The sequence below is a fragment of the Oreochromis niloticus genome, linkage group LG18 (genome assembly GCF_001858045.2).
Source record: "Oreochromis niloticus isolate F11D_XX linkage group LG18, O_niloticus_UMD_NMBU, whole genome shotgun sequence".
Classification (NCBI taxonomy): domain Eukaryota; kingdom Metazoa; phylum Chordata; class Actinopteri; order Cichliformes; family Cichlidae; genus Oreochromis; species Oreochromis niloticus.
In genome coordinates, this window is record NC_031982.2 from 36755340 (window position 1) to 36775199 (window position 19860).

Here is a 19860-nt window from a genome sequence, read left to right on the forward strand (position 1 = left end):
GTCTGAACTGGCACAGGGGACTGAGCTAGCGGGGGCACAGGGGACTGAGCTAGCGGGGGCACAGGGGACTGAGCTAGGGACTGGGCTACCAACAGAGTGAATGACTGAGCAAGGGACTGTAATACATGTTGTAGGGGCTGTTGTAGCGATGGCAATTGTGACGGAGGCTGAGCTAACTCTTCTGAGCCTTCTGAACATGAAGAATATGGCAGGACAGACTCGCTTGAGCTTACAGTGGATACAGAAACGGGTGCAGGCATCTGCGAGACAGGAGCCGCTCCCACCCGAGGAGTGGGTACAGGTGTAGGAGGAAGCTGAGTGACGGCTGCCCTCACCCTAGGAGCTGGTACGGGTGCAGGGACCAACAGAGCCTCAGCCGGCCGGGAAGCCGGAGTAGGGACCAGCTGGACCTCAGCTTTCTCCACCCGAGGGACTGAAACGGGTGCAGAGAAAAGCCGGGCCCGAGCTGCCCTGGGAGAAGAAACACAGGTAGACGGAGAATTATGCTCAGAAAAAACAGTCTTTGCTTGGGCAGGCTCAAACGGAATCTCCACCGGGTCCACAAAAACAGACCTATCCAAAATAAATTCTGCCTCTTTCCCACAATGTTTTACAGTCTTTCTAGGTCTGGTACTGATAGAGTTCACGGTTTCAAAAACATTGTCATGTCCCAGCTCAGAGGGAGCAGAGCAGAAAAAGTTCTCCCAGTCTATGTCATCGTCCAGCAGGGACACATCGACAGGATCAGGAGTGAGTCTGTTGTTTTTAATGCCCAAAGAAGCGGGAGAAAAATAATCATTGTAACTCACCACCGGGAGTTGCGTAACACTGTCCAGTTTATGGCGGCGTGTGCGCCGCTTCCTTCGGGAAGGGGACGCGGACGGAGAAAACAGCTGAGCCTCCGGCATGCAGAACGGCAACGCCGAGGCTGGAGCATGGGCATCTGAAGAGATGCGGAGAATTCCCACCTGAAGCGGCCGCGGCTTGGGTGCAGCCGAAGCAGCAGGTGGGGGCTTTCGGCAGCTCCGGGGACCACCGAGAGCCAGCCGAGTTCCTTGGAAAATCCGCCCGTAGTCAGGAGTGCGCCACGGCCTCAAGCGGAGCTCTTCCTCCAGCTCAGCAAAGGCAGCATCCTGACGCTCACGCAGCTGAGAGCGGTTTGCTGGGTCCATGTACTGGTCGCGATCTTCTGTCATGTTTCGCTGTGTGCAGGCAGGAATTGGACCCAAACGCAAACTCACTAGAAACGGGATTGAACTCAAAAGGCAGCGTTTATTGCTAAACCAAGAACATCTACAAAAACCTAAACTGAGACAAATCTAACAATACACACATAAGGAGACACAGGGAGAAACACACAGCATGAGGGAGATCGCGACAACGAGCACGGGAAAACACAGGGCTTAAATACACAGGGCAGTAATGAGGGAATCGGCAACAGGAGGGAGACACAGCAGGGAGAGATCAGGGCTAACGAGACAGGGGGAACAAAGCTGCTCACATTAACATAAAGCACACGCCTTCAAAACAAAACAGGAAACCATAAACCACTAAACAAGGACGCAGACTGAGAGGCAGAATATAACACATGGAACTCAAACAATACATGACCACAATTCCAAAACACGAATAAACAGAAACTCTAATAATAATGATAATAATAATAATAATAATAATAATAATAATCATCATCATCATCGCCGCCACCAACACAAGCACTACAAGAGAATAAGAAAACAATCCATAATGCAAAATTAAACCAAAACATAATAAACTCAAAATACTGGGTCCAACGGACCCAGAACCGTGACAATTTCTAATTTTAGAGATGTTGCACAAATGGAAGAAAGCAGTCTTACATAGAGATGGACCGATCCAATTACTGGATCGGATATCGGAGAGAAATAAAAAATGTAATCCGATCCATTAAATATCAAAAAAACACCTCACAAAACTTGCAACACAGCGTAACTCGGCTCATAACCGTAGCACGTTGGAGCAGTGTGCTCACGTGATAGAGCGGCTGTGTGTATTTGTAGCCTCGCTACCAAACCAGCATTTAATCTCTGCCTAACATCTGCCTCTCTCCCTCTCCTGCTGCTACTTCAATCATGAAACTGATCAATGATCAGCTGATCGGCTTTTCTGTCGCGAGTCCGTCTCTCTTCTTTGTGTTTGGCCCACTTTGCACCAGAAAGAGGAAACCAGCGGCTGAACAACAGCAGCACGTTTAAGCTTGATAAGCTGTTGTTAGAATGTATTTAATATTACTTTCTACACCAGGATCCTTTTCTACGTAGCTGACGGCTGGTAACTGTGCAGGGGCGGATCTAGCAAAGTTTAGCCAGGGGGGCCGATAGGGCATGAACAGGGAAAAGGGGGCACAAAGACATACTTTTCTTTCTTATTCTCATTTAAAATGTCTCGTTTTTAATAAATAATTATCTGAATCTTACACCCAAAGTTTTAATCTGATGTAAAATGTATAGAAGTCCATTACTGTATATAGTAACTGTTAAGTCTAATATACCCTAGTAAGCTATAGTACTTTTTCCTTTGGGAAGGTTCCATCTGTGCAGTCTGCAATTCTGTTGAAGAAAGATGTTGAATCTATTTAATTATTCTTGAAAAATAATTTATTTCTGTGCATTTTTTTTCACCCTGCATCAAATTAAAGTTGATTACGTCGATTAAGCATCATGAGGTGGAGGGTGGGGGGTGGTTCCCTATTTTTTTTTGCTGGGAGTTTGCAACCCTATTAGTTAGGTTGCTTAATATTTCTGCTAAGTACTCTTTGAAATACCAGAATAGGGAGGATGGAGCAGGTTTAAGTTTATTAGATTGATCAGTGTTGCTGAACTATGAAATATTTTGGGTGCAGTGTATTTTTTACATACAGGTATAACAGAATAGCTTTAGTTGTTGTTTATTTAAACTTGAGTTTGAACTTATACAAAATGCAGCAAGATATTAAAAAACAGTTTTATTGATTAAAAAACACTATATCGGATTCATATCGGTATCGGCAGATATCCAAATTTATGATATCGGTATCGGACATAAAAAAGTGGTATTGTGCCATCTCTAGTCTTACATATTTGTTTAATATGTGCATTGAAGGACATGTCCTGGTCAAAAATGACTCCAAGGTTTCTCACAGTGTTACTGGAGGCCAAGGTAATGCCATCCAGAGTAAGAATCTGCTTAGATACCATATTTCTAAGATTTTCAGGGCCGAGTACAATAACCTCAGTTTGATCTGAATTAAGAAGCAGAAAGTTAGCGGCCATCCAGGTCTTTATGTCTTTAAGACATTCCTGCAGTTTAACTAATTGGTGTGTGTTACCTGGCTTCATGGATAGATAGAGCTGCGTGTCATCTGCATAGCAGTGAAAATTTATGCTATGTCTTCTAATGATGCTGCCTAAGGGAAGCATGTATAATACCCGGTATCTGCTCCCTCCTCTGTCACAGACAGAAAAGCCTAATGTTATTATCCATTGTTCTTCTACTGATTCTGGATATCTTGTAACCCAGAAACTTATTCTAACCATTTTCTGTGTGTGTGTGTTGCAAACAACCCTCTGTAATATAATTCCTACAATATCAGTCCAAACAGTCACGCCGAATGAAGCTTCAAAAGACAGAGTGCTAACTCATATGAGCACATTCGCAGTGTGTATTTAAACATAAATAAAACGGTTTTATTTATACTAACAAAACAAAAGTTTTCAACCCTAACATTATCACCAGGCCATGTAGAAATTCTTTGCATGTTTTTGATTGAAACTAACTTGTATCTCTTCTCATGTTGAGTTACTCGCCTCTTCCTTGGCTGCTGGAATACTGGATAACAGGTTGGAAGTTGCTTTCTCCTGATTCCCTCCCCTCACGTCTACTCACCTGCAGATTCAAGTTAGCCCCTCACCACACCTCTGCTACTGAGATTTCTGATTTTCTCCCCTCCAGTCATCAACTCTTATCTCCTCTGTTGCAGTGTCTTTTCCTCAGAGACTCGTTGACCCCCGTGCAGCAGAAACAGAGATCCTAGAGTCACACTACATCACATCACCATAACTTGTAAATACACAATAAACTAGTGAAAACCAAACTTGCCTCTGCACTGTCTTTGGGTCCACGCTCTCTCTCCATGGCCACCTGGCTTTAACACTATGTTGCATTAAGATGATTCTTGAATTGATCGATTGGATTTTTCACAAGAACTGCTCTGCTATTGGTCAGAAAGAACTAATGAATGAGTGCAATCACAAAACTCTAACTTAAACTAAAGATAACTACAAGAAAATCAAACTGAAGCAAATGAAAACCACGTGGCCACTTTCTCTCCAAAGCAGGTGATACAATTTGTTTTTAATAGTTGGGGAAGTCGACAAGCAACGGCAGGCCCGAAGAACAGTATCTCGACAAATATCATGAACTGTTTGTGTGCATGTCAGCTAGCTAAAGGCAGATTATTATATAAGAGGAAACTGGCGGAAGATGATGGACAGTTCAGCAGCCTTGTGCCACACACACACACTTTGTTGCCCTTCCAGTATTTCCCATCCATCCACACATGTGTTCATCTGTCAGTCTGCTCAGGATAGACCTGCCTCGCACTCCTTGTACTACAAATGATCCTTTCTAACATGCTTACCAGTGTTTTTGTTTCTCCTGGTGTTTTAATCTTTAATTTTGTTCGTCTTTTTCAGTGTTCTGTATGTTCCTGCTCTGTCTCTGCATTGATTGATTTCCTTGATGACTTGTCTGCGTATCACCTGTGCTTGGATTAAAGACTGGACTGCCTCTCATGTCCTTCATTTAGCTCCTCTTCCTCAGTGTGCTTCAAGTTTCCTTAAAATCCCTCCTCTCCCTACGCAGCACTTTCCAAGTGAAGATATTAGTTAAATCAAATACATTGAAGTGTAATAAGGTCGTGAAAGGTATTTGAAACTATGTCTTTGATTTATGTGTTTGCAGCATTTATTTCCTCACATGCAGTAATGAAGTAAAGTCGTCAGTAAAGACAGAGAGTCACAGAGAAACAGTGAGCAGTAAGTTTTTGTTCATGTGGCAGCGACTCACATCTGCTTCCTCCTGCTGCTGTGGCAGGTTTTTGTACGAGGGTTTTTCACTGTGTTGGGGTGGGATCCACAGTGACTGAACATCCACACAGAGCTGAACAAAAACCCTGCAGCTTCATCTGAACCGTCTTTAAAACATGGAATCAGCCAAAGTTCAGAAAAACATCAAGAAACAAAACATCTGCTTCAGGTGAGTCTTCGGCAGCTCGAATTCTACATGAAAAGTAATATTTCTTCACTTTTCTGACCCTCATGGCTCTGCTCTGTGTGCAGGTAGATGGTTTTATATTTGTACTTTAACCTGATGAAAACTTAAAAATGACTTTCTGATTGTTCCTCTGGTGTAACAGCTCAGTGTCTGTCCTGTGGAAGTGGATTTTTTAACGTGTTTGAGCTGCTCTGAGGACCTCTGACAGCCGAGAGGTTTTTGTACGGGGCTGTAACACTGTGATGCACTAACATTTGGAAATCCGATCAAGCTCACCGTCCGCCCTAAAGGTAAGAAAAATCCCTTTTTCTTGGCTGATACTGTGAGAAATAATCTCCTTTTAAAGGTCTGTTTAGTCCAAAACTGAGTTTTTATGTTTTAAAGCTTGAATTTGATGGATCAGTAGTGCAGCGACGTGACGACGAGCTGCTGTGAGACAGAGCTGCTCTGTCTCACACAGGATGTCCTGAAAACGCCTTAAATCCTGTTTTCTGTTCATTCAAAGTGTGAAAGTGTCCAAAATAGAGTCAGCTGCAACATGTAGTTAGTGTGTTATAACTCTGCAGAGAATGACAGACTTTGATGACTGAATAATGAACTTATTGTACCAGAAAATTGTGACTTTAGTGAGGACCAAAGCAAAAAGTAAAACAAAGTAAAATAATCACCAGTAAAAAAGAAAAAAAACGCTCAGAGGGAAACCTGAACATTAGCTACAGAAACATGTCAACAAACCAACAAACTGTCAGATTTAAAAATCTGAAATTCTGTTTTTAAAATCTCGTTTTGAAAATATAAAATCAAACAAAGTCGGCCTGAATTCTCTGAAACGTCTTTGTGTGCAGTTCTGATGAGTCTGCTAAAAGTATTAATGAGTACAAATAGTAAAGATGTATTTAATGTTAGAGCCAAAGAGTCAAGTCTGTTCAAACAAACAACAAAACAAAATGTAACAGAAACCTCCCAGAGCTGCTGATAGTGACTGTAAAGCACAAAAAAGGCAGAAGAGTTATAAATGTGCACAATTATAATGACGTAAATAAAAGAACATGCATCATGTTCATGAAGCTGTTTTTGCAAATTGGCACAGAAGAAAGAAAATCCTGGATAAATACTTATAAGGACAGAACTTCAGGTTTTGGTAGTTGAACACTTGACTCTTCACAACAGGCTAAAAAATACTTGAACATGAGCTCGCAGTGACTTTCTGATTGTTACTGTCTGAACTGAAAATAAAGGTAAAAGCTGTGAGAAAAGTTCAGTTTTCTAAAAAGGATTTTCTGGAAACTGTCGTAAGAAACATCAAATTAAAGCACTGAAGGTTCGGCACAGATAATACGTGTTTTTATATCAGAGCTTTCAAGGAAACACTCAGATGTGATTATGTCTTAAATTATGTGTAAAGCATAAAAAAGCAGAACCGAACAGTTTGGTCGAACGTATGTTGGTAAGTGATGATATATACTGTGGACGCTGCATTAAACAAAGATAAATGCATCTGAAAATAAACTTTATACAACAGAAATAAAGAAGTTTAATATTTACTCAAATATTCAACATCTGATTTTTATTTATTGGCTCAGTTTGGACCAAAATCAGTTCATTTTATTTTTGTTGGACTGAAATTTGACTCTCAGGTCAAAGAACTCATCGTTAGTTATGTGAAATACAAACGAACAAGCTACAGAATGGCTGAAGTGTGAATGTCACAGTGTTTTTGTCAAACTCTTAAATCCTAAAATAAAAAGATTAAAGTGTTCGGAGCGGAGCGAGCAGCGCCTCAGTTCACAGTCGCCGTCGGCTTCCTCTCAGTTTAACTGTGAGTTTGTATCCACAGGAGCTTCGTGTCAAACAGTCGGCTTATAAAAAACACACAAACTCGTTGCCTCAGTAATTAATGTCACCTTCAGAGCGGGCGACTATTTCCAGCCTGCTGTACTTACAAAGAACAACTAAAATAATTTTGTTATCCTTTAAGTTTAATGTACAAATTTTATACAACATAAATTTGGGGAAAGGCTTTTGTGTGTCTTCTCCATCGCACAGTCTTTACTAACATTTACACACCCTGAACATGAGCAAACTGTTCTTAGCTGCAAACTGCAACACAAACCCACAACAATCAAAGTCTAAACCTAACAGAACTGAAATATCGATCAGGGCACTTCTAAATGTAGAATCAAGGATTCAGGGTCACCTGAGTCATCATGTTTGGAGTTATGGTGTTTCATAAGATCTCATTTACAAATGTCAGATAAATGAACCTGTTTTAAAGCTGAAACATTAACGTTTGTTTTGTGGACACTGAAACTTTGTTATTTTCTTATGATCCTTTTCTACTTTATAACTTTGTCCGTGTGGTTTTGCTTTATCCTGTTTTCCTGTGTAGATCGCCCTAATGTGACCCCGACCCTTCACGTTCTGACCCCTCTGGCACCTTCTGCTTATCCACCGCAGCCCGCTGATGCTCTGGGCCCAGAGGTCTGTCTGGCCACTGATTTTCATTCAAATGAAGGAGAAATGATTATGAATGTCAGGGACGGGAAGGCCAGCGCGAACTTCAGCAAGGCCGTTCTGTCCACAAAGACTAAAACCTACTACTTTGTTGGATTCAGCAACCAGACCATCCACTCCTGCGAGCTGCAAGGAGTCTCCACCAATAACGAAGCTGGTATGAAAACGAACTCACTGAAACAATAAGTAATGCCAGTGTGAGACTCAGAATCACTTTAAACTTCAGCTGTGTTTGTTTCAGACACTGTTAATCTTTTATTTTTAACACAAACCTGTAAATATGGTCATAAATAAAATGACTTCATGTCATAGTTGGTTGAGACTTTCTTTGACATTTCGAAATTTCAACCCTTCTTATATTATTTCGGGTTGAGATATAAAAACAGTTCATCGAGCTCACACACAGAATCTGTGTGACGTATTTGTGTGACGTGTTTGTGTGACTAATGGACTTCATATTTCCACACAGATGACGCCTGCAGCAGCGTCTACCCAGGTGAGCGTGCAAACACACCTGAACACACGTTCAGCTGTTTCACAGTCACATGAACGAGATCATCATCATAGGACTCATCACTAACAACGTCACTGCTGTCTGACAGATTATTGTGTAACCTCAAATATTATATATAATATATAATGTCAGTCACACAAGCTGAAAACATGCAGTTCATATCAGAGCAGCAGAAAATCATCTGTTTGCTTTTTACTCAAGTTTCATTTCCAAAAAAAACAAACAACAAAAAACAAAACAAAACAAAACAAAACAAAAGAGAATAAAAGTAAAAAAGAACTGAAGTGTAAATATGATCAAACATGTCATCAGTTCTGCCACACCTCGGTCTCATCTGTGGATTTTTCACGTGGTCAGTTTGTGTGAGTGCTGATGTATCAGTGCAGAGAACAACACACTGATGTGTTCACGTTAACAAACAAGCAGAAATATACAGGAACAGAAATATGAAGAGTTTAGTGAGTATTAGTGTTTAGTAATTAAACTGCAGTCATGAAAATAAATTTCTTCTGTGTCCTTTGTCTCTGTATAACTGAGCCGTGGTGAAGATCGACACGGGGAACCTTTTTTATCTTTTTTACCTTCCTGTTGAAATCGTGTTCGTGTCTCAGTCCGAGCTAACACGTCTGTCTCACCTCTGTACAGAAAAAGCAAAGCTCAACTTCTACCTGCTGGTGATGAACGGAGTCAGAGTGCTGTTCACCAAGACTTTGGCCTTCAACACCATCCTGACCATCAGAGGTCTGCTGGTCTGAGTCCATCAGCAGGTCGGCCAGATGAGAGCAGAGCTTCAGCTTCAGTTTCTTTCTCCTGTTTTAGATAAAAGCACAAACGTTCAGGACGTCTTCTGTAAATTCGCACATAAAGCACAAACATTTGGCCACAAACATTTTTGGGTCTGATTTTAGGATCATTTGCCTTCATATAACAGCAACGTTTCAAATTCCAACAAAATCTAAAAGTAAACAGAAATTTTGACACAAATGGAAAAAACATGGAAACACATTTTTATCATTTTGTTGTAAATACATGCAATAAACATTAAACCAGAAACATAAAATCTGTTAAATGTTTCAAATTATCTGTACAAAATACAGCAAAGACTTAAAGTCAGTGTGCAATTTAAACATTAGTCTTAAAGAACAAAGGCTAATGAATGAATGCAGTGAACTGATTCAACATGAGATGCCCTGACGGTCTCGACATGTTCTGTCAGAGAAGAACAATGTCATGTGTTAAACCTGCTGATGTGTGAAAGTGTGAGCCGAGCTGTGCTGACAGTCGGAGCTTCGTCTTCGCTCTGCTTCGTCCTTTTGAGCTGCTGTAAATAAACCCTGTCAGTGTAACACTCTCAGCTTCTCAGCTGTTTGTACAAACATTACATTTAGTTTTACTTCCTGTCGTTTATAATCACATCGTTTGTATCTGATTTGTGTCTGTACACTTTATTCTCCGGTCAGTGTGAGGTCAGTGTGACCGCTCTCACTGAAACATCGTTTGCTTCTAATACAAAATAAACTTGTTTGTGTGTTTGAATCTTCTCTTCATTTTCTGATACTGATTTAAACTTGGGCAGCGTGCAGTATCATCACAGCCACTGCAGGTTTTTGGTGGCTGCACCCTCACAGAGCATGTGACCTGCCGCAGGGTTAAATAAAGGATTGCTCTTTGATTAAAAGCTTCCCTCGAATCATTAGAGTTTAAGTTTGCTCACAGGTGAAGTCTCTGTCTCTCTTATTGCACCTGTGACGTCGTCATCAGTTGACCCCGTTTGCCTCATCGTGCTTCACTGTGTCTTCCTGCTTTCAGTTGAAACCACAGTTCAACTGAAAGCTGAACAGTCAGACGTGAAGCTGCAGATAAAATCAGACAGAAACCAGCAGCTCAGTTTCACATCGACAGGAAGCTGTGAGCAGCTCGTTTCCTCACACGCTTTCTGCAACACTTTCACAGCAAGTTACACGTTACAGCATCACACTGATCATTAAAGGGGAAACATGCAATTCTCTTCTTTTCATTATTGATTAACTTTGACTTTTATAACACACTAAAATCAGATACAACAAACACAAACAGAAAACCATGTTTAAAACACATTTAATGAGACACACGTCCTGTTTTGATGGTTGTAAGAATTTCAGGCTCATCTCTGTAAAATCTGCTGAACTAAGCTTCTGGAGGTTTGTCCTCTTTAAGCTCACAGATGCATAAATGAAAAACTGTTCGATGCAGGAATCTTTGATTTCCATGTAAATCTTAAACCTCGTTATCGTGTCGCTTTGTGGACATTTGGTATTGATCTGTTTACACAAAATAAAACATCAACCAAACACTGGAGCGACCTGCTTTGGTGGAAGGCAGTCATGTGATCTCTGACAGCTGACAGGTACACTGCCTCTGATTCTGCACCTCTGATCTGACTCTCATCACCTTCAGCAGCCCCATGAGCAGCATTTTATCCCCACAAAGTAAATCAGCTTCACTGCCAGTGCAGACCCTGCAAACTCGGAAAAACCTGTCAGTTTTTCTAAAAACAGAAGTGACAGCAGCACAAATGCGGCTGCCACAGAGAGACTCTGCCCCCCAGTGGACGGCACAGGGAGAACATCAGGTATGCTGGGCCCTGCACACCTGCCCACGTTTGCAGCTGTGTCTGAAACACATTGCGACCTGATGATGTTGGCTGAGTCTGACTGCCACAGGCCCGCCTGATGTGAGTCAGATGAATCTGGTTGACAGCGCTGTAACTGAGCTGTAGTTAGCAAACATGGAAACTTGGATCAAGCTCTGCAAACTGGGTCAGAGCCCAAAATACTCACTAACAGCTGGATGTTTTATTCACACTGTTTTTAGGCCACAGGTGAAGTTTGTCTGAGAAACAGGTCACATCAGTTCTGCGCTCTGCTTCCTGCGTCTCACACAAACTATAAATGTAGTCCTGGATGAGTTTGTATGTGAGAGAAGGAGAAGCAGAGGAGGCGCTCGTCCAGAAATCCAAGAGACGCTTCAGTCAGGCTTCCTGCAAACACACTGTGAGTTTCATGTGTAAAACACACACACAGTTCTGATGAGTTTAGTCGAAACTATTTTTAGCCTGAATGATGCAATAATCTTCAAACTGTGACTGTTTGTCAGTAAGCTTGTTTTAAACTTTCAGCTCGTTTTTCATTCTTTAACTTTGACACAAATGACTCATTTTTGACTAAATCATTTCCAACATGTGTTTCAGTTGTTCTCACATCTGAGTAAACAGACATTTTTAATAATATGGTTACATTAGCCTCCATCACTCTCTGCCATCCGTCTGACTGCAGGCACCTCCCCGTGTTATCCAGACAAACTCGCGACATGAAGTGACAGTGATGCTGACATCATAGTTTACCTGCTGGGCAGCCTGTTATCAGGTTACCAGGACTACAGAGTGGATTATCACCAAATATTAATCAGGTGATAGCTAAAAGCTAACACAGATACTAGTTTGTACAACACGACATGTTAATAAAAGCTCTGTTAGTGTCAGTAACCGCTCAGCGAGCTGTGTTATTGCTCACTGGTTATTATTGTGTCATTAAAAAGGCTCCAACAGCACAAACAGGGTCAAGAGGTCCAGTTCAGGGACTCTAACTAACTGAGGTGAAGCCTAGCAGACAGCAGCCACCTGTGTCACCATCCACCTGTCAGTCAAAGAGGCCACGCCCCCAATAGTGCAAACATTAAGGTTAAAATCAGCCCCTGTACTGTTGTGAAGATGGAGGCTGTGAACATGTTTACGTCTGATGTGATGTGAACATGGTCGTGTTGCAGGACTGACTCACTTTTAGAGGAAGTTTTTCTTCAGAGTTTGATGCTTGACAACAACAATCAGCTGAACTTGTTGAAGTTCAGTTCTGGTCTTAAACTGTAACACAGCTAAACTTCACTGATGGCCACATGAGCTGGAGATCGTTTACTCAGAATAATCTTTCATATAACGCTGATTATTTCTGCACCACACTGTGACTGTGACCTGTTGTGAGCTCTTAAAAGCTTTAAAAAACATTTTAAAGTAAATTTGAACTTTTGTAATCTAGGTTTTAGGCCACACCCCTCTGACAGAGGTGGGAATAACTGGATCAGGGGACACAGGCGACCAGTGAAAACACAGATGCTTCATCCAGAGTAACACAGACAACGTGTTTGGTTAGAATGACTCAGTCTGAAGGATTAAGGTGGATATCTGAAAACGAGCCCAGTGACTCTTCCACATCGTCTCAGGTAAGTTTCAGTTTACATGATTTTCTAATTTGAACAAACAGTGTTAGAAAAATGTTATTTCTATGTAAAAACAAAAAACAAAAAACAAAAAAACAGGATAAACAAAGTCTCGTACAAACAAAATGGAACAACACAGAAAACAGTGAATGACACAATCTTTATGGAGGAAATATCTGTTTTACTCTTTGATAGCAAAGCTTCTTTTAATGAATGTGTAATTATGTAAATGTTTCACGTTACCATCACAGAAATGACCAGTTAATGCAAGAAAACCAAATAAATCTAAACTGTGAAGGTGACAGGAGGAATAAAAACACTGATCATGGACAGAAAATCTGAATATTTGACATCCACACGAGTCTGTGAGTATTGGTCACTGTGTGAGTCACAGTGTGAATAATCAGAGGACAGACAAACTTTATTTTGGCAACGGAACCAAACTGACTGTAGAGACAGGTAAGAGGTTTCTTTGGTTAAATGATTTTAGACTTTAAACTTTCATTTGTAATTTTTTTGAAAATTTATTACTTTTTGTAGATTCTAATTAGTGCAAACTGAGATGGTTCCATTCAGTCTTAGTGAGAAACATCAGCTCACATTCAGCTCAGAACAAAATGTGAAACATTCGAGAGAAGAAGAAACAAACACTGAGTGGATGCTGCCTGTATTTTGGTGCTGGAACCAAACTGACTGTAGAAAGTGTAAAACCGTTTAATATAATATCAAAGTGTCAGTACAGAACCTGCAGTCATGATTTTATTTGCTTTCACTGCATTTTTGTCTGATTCGTTCTGATTGAGTGAAAAAAACATCAAAAACAGTAAAAACTGCGACACAAGTTTGAATATCTGAGACAAATAATTAAAATAAGACATAAACAGATGTTCTGAAAGATTAACGAACAGACAGAACAACAGCAGGAACAGAGAGCAGCAGTATTTGTCACGGTGTGTGTTACTGTGTGACTGGAGGAAACGACAAAATTTATTTTGGCAAAGGAACCAAACTGACTGTAGAAACAGGTACGTTTGCTTTCTTTAGTGTTTAGTTTTTGTGCGTCTATAGAGAATCTATGTGTGTGTTGCATTTGTGTATTTATAGAACTGGACAGATTTTGACTGATAGAAATAATCAGGCTGTGAGCAACACAGACAAACACATGCAAATAAATGAAGAGTTTAAAATGAATTCAGATTTGTTGATTAAATGATTAAATGTTCAACAGTGTGAATAAAAATATGACTCATGTTACTGTAAAACAATGAGATCAGTTAATAAATGAACCCAACAGAAGCACAAACAGATGCAAATTCATCCATAAACACCATAAAAATATGAAATAAGTAAAATTTCCAGTGAAAACATGAAATGTAAGCTGTGAAAGACAAAAGTGGTATTTGTCATAGTGTGTGTTAGAGTGTGAATCAGGGAGGAAACAGCAGACTTTATTTTGGCAAAGGAACTAAAGTGACTGTAGAGGCTGGTAAGATGATTATATTTATATATTTTTATGACTAACACTGTGAAATGAGCGACTCAGTTAAATGTTTTAATATTTTACTGAAACATTTTTTCATGCAAACCATCCAGACAGTAACCATGGATACACGAGCACCGTGTGCTAGCCTGATTAATGACATAAATAAGCACAATATGAAAGTGAGTCAAACTCTAAAGCTGACCCTGAAACATGACAGAGTGCAGCAGTTTTTGTCACAGTGTTTGCTGTAGTGTGACGAGAGGAAACGACAAGCTCGTCTTTGGCAGTGGAACCAAACTGAGCGTAGAGACGGGTAAGACTTAACGTGAAGTCGGTTTTTATCTTTTTATGCTGCGGTCAGCTCAGTGCTCAGAGTCTGCAATCACTGTTTGTATTTATTGAATATTACATATTTGAAAGGTTTTCACTCATTTTGATGGACTAACACTGCAGGCTGACGACTGTACGGGAAAATAACATCAGCTAAAAACAGGATTGGTGATACTGAGTTTAAATGTTGGGATGAAACGACTGAATTTACCAAACTGCTTTTAAACGTCTGAAAAACCCCAAAACAAACAGAAGAAAACAAAACTGCTGGACGAGAACACAGAATGAGACTGAATAATACAGAATAAATAAACAGAAACATGTGGAGACTAAAGTGAGAGCAGCAGTATTTGTCACAGTGTGTGTTAGTGTGTGACTCAGGGAGGAAACTACAGGCTTTATTTTGGTAAAGGAACCAAACTGATCGTACAAACTGGTAAGAAGAAGATTTCTTTCTTATTTCACGATTTACATTTTTGTCTCATTGAAGTTGACTTTAGGCTGCAGATAATCATCGTGAAGTAAAATATCTGAACACATTTATAAAATGTATTAAAATGATTTCCAAACAGAAACAACCAAGTAAACCAAAAGATAAAAATCATCAATGAGACATCAGCATGAAATCTGGAAACAAATACAGATTCATGTAAAAACAACAAGATGAATAAAAATATGAACCAAAACATTTCAGTGAAAATCAAATGTAAACTCAGTCCTCATGCAAACAAGGTATTTGTCACAGTGTTTGTTACTGTGTGACTCAGGGAGCAGCCGGCAGACTTTATTTTGGCAAAGGGACCAAACTGACTGTAGAAGCTGGTAAGACTTAGATTTCTTTTAATGATTTCACACTTTGCAGATGCAAACAGCTCTGGACTGGTGCAGGCTGCAGACAGGAATCATGTCAGAAAGGAAAGAACACAGTTTATTTAAATGAACAAATATCAGCTCTGCTTTTTCCAGTTTATTAAACAAACTGATGAGAAATTCAAAAGATGAAAACAAAGAAAGTCAAACTGAGTTTAAGTGGAACTTAAAACAGAGACATCTGCAGTGAAATGCATCAACAAATAAATGAACCGTGTCAAAATCTGCAGCTGAGGACAGACAATGATCACAGACAGGCTCAGAAACATTTTCAGATCCACAGAAACAAAATAAATTACTGCTGAAATTAGATTATAATGAAGGACCATGGTGTAAACATAGATATGGATAGAAAGAGACAGATATGCTGACACACAGCAGTTTTTGCTGGTGTGTGTGTTACTGTGTGAATCAAGCAGGAACCAAAATGATTTTTGGGAGAGGAACCAAACTGATCGTACAAACTGGTAAGATTAAAAAAATACTTTTATTAGTTTTAGTGTTGATGGTTTTATTGGTGCAAACTGGCTGCAAATGGAAATAAAAATTTGTATATTTTTATGTGACATTTAATGTAAAAAACAAACAAACCAAAAACTGAGACTCTACAAAGACCTGATGTGAAACGTGATTAATAACTAACAGATACATAAAGTAGCAAAGATGGGAAATAAAAACTGTGCAGCAGTATTTGTCTCAGTGTTTGTTACTGTGTGACTCAGGGAGCAGCCGGCAGACTTTATTTTGGCAAAGGGACCAAACTGACTGTAGAAGCTGGTAAGATGCTGATTTTCATGAAATTACTTGAAGTAGTTTTGTTTTAGCTGTAATTTTAACAGGAGTTTATTAGAGCTTTATTTGGACCGAATAAGAAACGAGAAGAAAATTCAAATCAAACTGATGAAACGTGTCCAAACCTGCAGCTGACGACAGACAATGATGACAAACAGGCTCAGAAACATTTTCAGATTCACAGAAACATCATAAATTACTGCTGAAATTAGATTATAATGAAGGACCATGGTGTAAACATAGATATGGATAAAAAGAGACAGATATGCTGACACACAGCAGTTTTTGCCAGTGTGTGTGTTACTGTGTGAATCAGGGAGCAGGCAAAATGATTTTTGGTAAAGGAACCAAACTGATCGTACAAACTGGTAAGAAGAAGATTTCTTTCTTATTTCACGATTTACATTTTTGTCTCATTGAAGTTGACTTTAGGCTGCAGATAGTCATCGTGAAGTAAAATATCTGAACACATTTATAAAATGTATTAAAATGATTTCCAAACAGAAACAACCAAGTAAACCAAAAGATAAAAATCATCAATGAGACATCAGCATGAAATCTGGAAACAAATACAGATTCATGTAAAAACAACAAGATGAATAAAAATATGAACCAAAACATTTCAGTGAAAATCAAATGTAAACTCAGTCCTCATACAAACAGGGTATTTGTCACAGTGTTTGTTACTGTGTGAATAACCAGGGAGGCAAAATGATTTTTGGGAGAGGAACCAAACTGATGGTACAAACTGGTAAGATTTAAAAAATACTTTTATTAGTTTTAGTGTTGATGGTTTTATTGGTGCAAACTGGCTGCAAATGGAAATAAATGAACATTTGTATATTTTTATGTGACTTTTAATGTAAAAAACAAACAAACCAAAATCTGAGACTCTACAAAGACCTGATGTGAAACGTGATTAATAACTAACAGATACATAAAGTAGCAAAGATGGGAAATAAAAGCTGTGCAGCAGTATTTGTCACAGTGTTTGTTACTGTGTGAATAATCAGGGAGTGAACAGAGTTTTCTTTGGCAGTGGAGCCAAACTGATGGTAGAAAGCGGTAAGACTTTTTTATTTTCATGATTTTACACATTTTTCATTAAAGAACTTTCAGTTTTAGTTTGTCTGTTTGATGCAGACTGGATTCACATGCAGACTGTATGTGCAAGCAAATGTAAGTAAAGTGAGTTTTAGGAGCCGAGCAAATCCAAGATGGAGTAAAAAAAAAACTGTAGGGAAAGAAAATAATTTTAAAACTAAATCAGAAAAATGACAATAAATAAAAAGTAAAACATTCTGAAAAAGCCTCAAAATGCTGAATGAAAAGTCTGTTATAAAAAATTACTTTGGTTTTGAATTTCAGTGTAAATGCAAAGTATAAACTGAGTCTCCTGTTGGTGAATGTGAGGTTTGTGAGTTTTACAGTTTCAGATTTTGCATTTGTAGGGCTAAGGAGGAAAAATGAGACGTGACGAGCAGAAGTTAAAGATTTGTATTATTCTGACTCAGATGGGAGAAAACTGAGCAGTTAAACTGGTCCCAGTGCAGGCAGCTGTTTTTGCTGAGCGCTGTATCTTAGTGTGACTGGTCAGGGAGGCTACAGGACTGTGTTTGGACCAGGAGTAAAACTCAGTGTAGAGTCCAGTAAGTAACTTTAAAATGATGTAAAACATGAACTGAAGCTGCAGATCACAGAAAATGTTAAATACTGTGATACTGTGATAATCCAGGATTATGTGTTTGATGCACATGAATCTTAATGAAAGCCTGATTTTTACAGATCTGTCACTAACACATGAACTTAAACAACATTTCTTAAACCCAAGTTATTTAAAGTTTCGACAAAACACTGAATATTTTCACTGATTTAATAACAGAAGCTGTAAACTATGAATGAAGTCAAACAGAAAACTGATAAATAATGATTCTGCTGAAAGTTGAACGTTTGAACTTTAAAATGAGGACAAACGTGTGTGATAAATGTTTCTAAGTGACTATAATGCAGCTATAATTAGATCTGATTACATGTTGGAGGGTTCAACATTAACTTTTGTGAGAAACAAAGAAAAAACTCAGATCACACGGCTGCCTCCAGCTGTTCACTGCCACAATATTAAACACATATTTCTGTCATTTTAAACCAGTCAGTGGATTAAAAATGATTAATCAGGGACCTTTCACTAAAAGGCAGCTGTGAGGTTTTTATCAAACTGTTTGTCACTGTGTGAGAGGAACTGCAGACAAACTGATCTTTGGCAGAGGAACTCGACTGAGTGTCGAATCAGGTAAAATTTTATAGATTTAAAACATAAAATCAGAGGAGAACAATACTTCAATCCAACACAGTGTTCAGTTTTTAATGATTTATATTTAGTCATTAAAGCTTAAAAAGGTAAATCCCTGTTTTAGTGCAATGAAAATATTTCAATCATCAAAACCTGAAACGATTCAAACTTAAGATTGAAACATGAGTTTGAACTTTGGAGGTTTTTATTCAGCGATCAGTCACAGTGTGAAAGGAAACGCACAGAAAATGATTTTTGGCAGAGGAACTCGACTGACTGTCAACTCTGGTGAGTTTAAATATATATTTAACAAATATTTAGGACATTATGTGCAGAACAACATGATATTATTTTTATTGCTCAAAATCCAGTTTAACGTGTGAAGTTTTCGCCATCAGAACGAGTCAAAGTGAAAGTTCGACTGTTGTAATGCAGAAACGATGATTAGATCCTAAACCTGTCACAGATTATTTTCTATGAGAGACGTAAAGTTTTCATTCAGAAAAAAAGTTCATTTCATTGTCAAACATTAAAATATTCTCCTGAACTCAGACTGAAAATAAAAACTAATCAAAGAACGTGATCTGTGACTACAATCTCCCATTAATTTATCTGTCAGTGCGGTTCAGTAATGCTGCACCGCTGTGAAGTTTAGAGCCTGTTAACCAGTTTAATTTGGACAGGACTTCATTGTAGAAACAGCCAAAATGTTTTAAACCGAGTCTCCACGTCAGACTGTGGGTGAAATATTTTAGTCAGCTGTGTGAAACTAAGTGCAGACAAACTGATTCATGGGGAGGAATCTGACTCCTCGTCTGCTCGGGTGAGATGACGGTGATTCTTCAAAACAAACATACACTAAGGAAAGTCTCAGCATTGCTGCCATTTCTGTCTATAATAATGTCTCAGTGAATATTTCTGAATGTTTGTGTTTACACCAAAACAAAAGTAGAAAGACTGTGTGAGGATTTGAGTCAGCTGTCAGTCACTGTGTGAGAGGAAGTGCAGAAAAACTCATCTTTGGTCGAGGAACTCAACTGATCGTCGAATCAGGTCAGTTTAGACTGAAAGTTTCATGAATCTGCTGATAAAAACAAACATCACCATAGGATGAAGGAAAATATGAAATCGTTTCTTGTGTTTATGATTTAATGACTTAAACATTTAGTCTAAAGTTACATTTGTTTCATAAAGAGAATATTATGAAAACCTTGCACAAGTACATGAAAATAAACATGACAGCAAAAGTTATTTTGTTAATCTGGAACAAATATTTTCATGTACTGGCAGCACAAAAGTAAATAAACAAGAAATATTTGAAACATTTGGATTCAGTTTAGTAACAAACAGACAATTAAAGGCTTAAATCTGTGTCATGGTTTAGTTGACGGTGTGAACACTGGAAGCACAACACTGGTGTTTGGATCAGCGCAGACAAAATGTCCACGTCTGTGAGTTTAACACTAGAATCAGTCACAAGATGGAATTTCTATTTTTCATATTCTAATAGTCGAAGCACAGCAT

General features: G+C 39.0%; 1 protein-coding gene across 4 annotated transcripts in view; it reads left to right on the forward strand.

The window, feature by feature from the left end:
• The window catches only part of LOC102081292 (uncharacterized), a 107675-nt gene that overhangs the window by 47847 nt on the left and 39968 nt on the right, over positions 1-19860 (forward strand). The window contains exon 3 of one of the 4 annotated variants that reach the window (XM_025900236.1): positions 15663-15721. The exons of the other annotated variants lie outside the window; for them this stretch is intronic. Within the exon in view, the coding sequence (XP_025756021.1) occupies positions 15663-15721 (59 nt within the window). The remainder of the gene's footprint in view (positions 1-15662; positions 15722-19860) is intronic. 4 annotated transcript variants of the gene reach the window in all.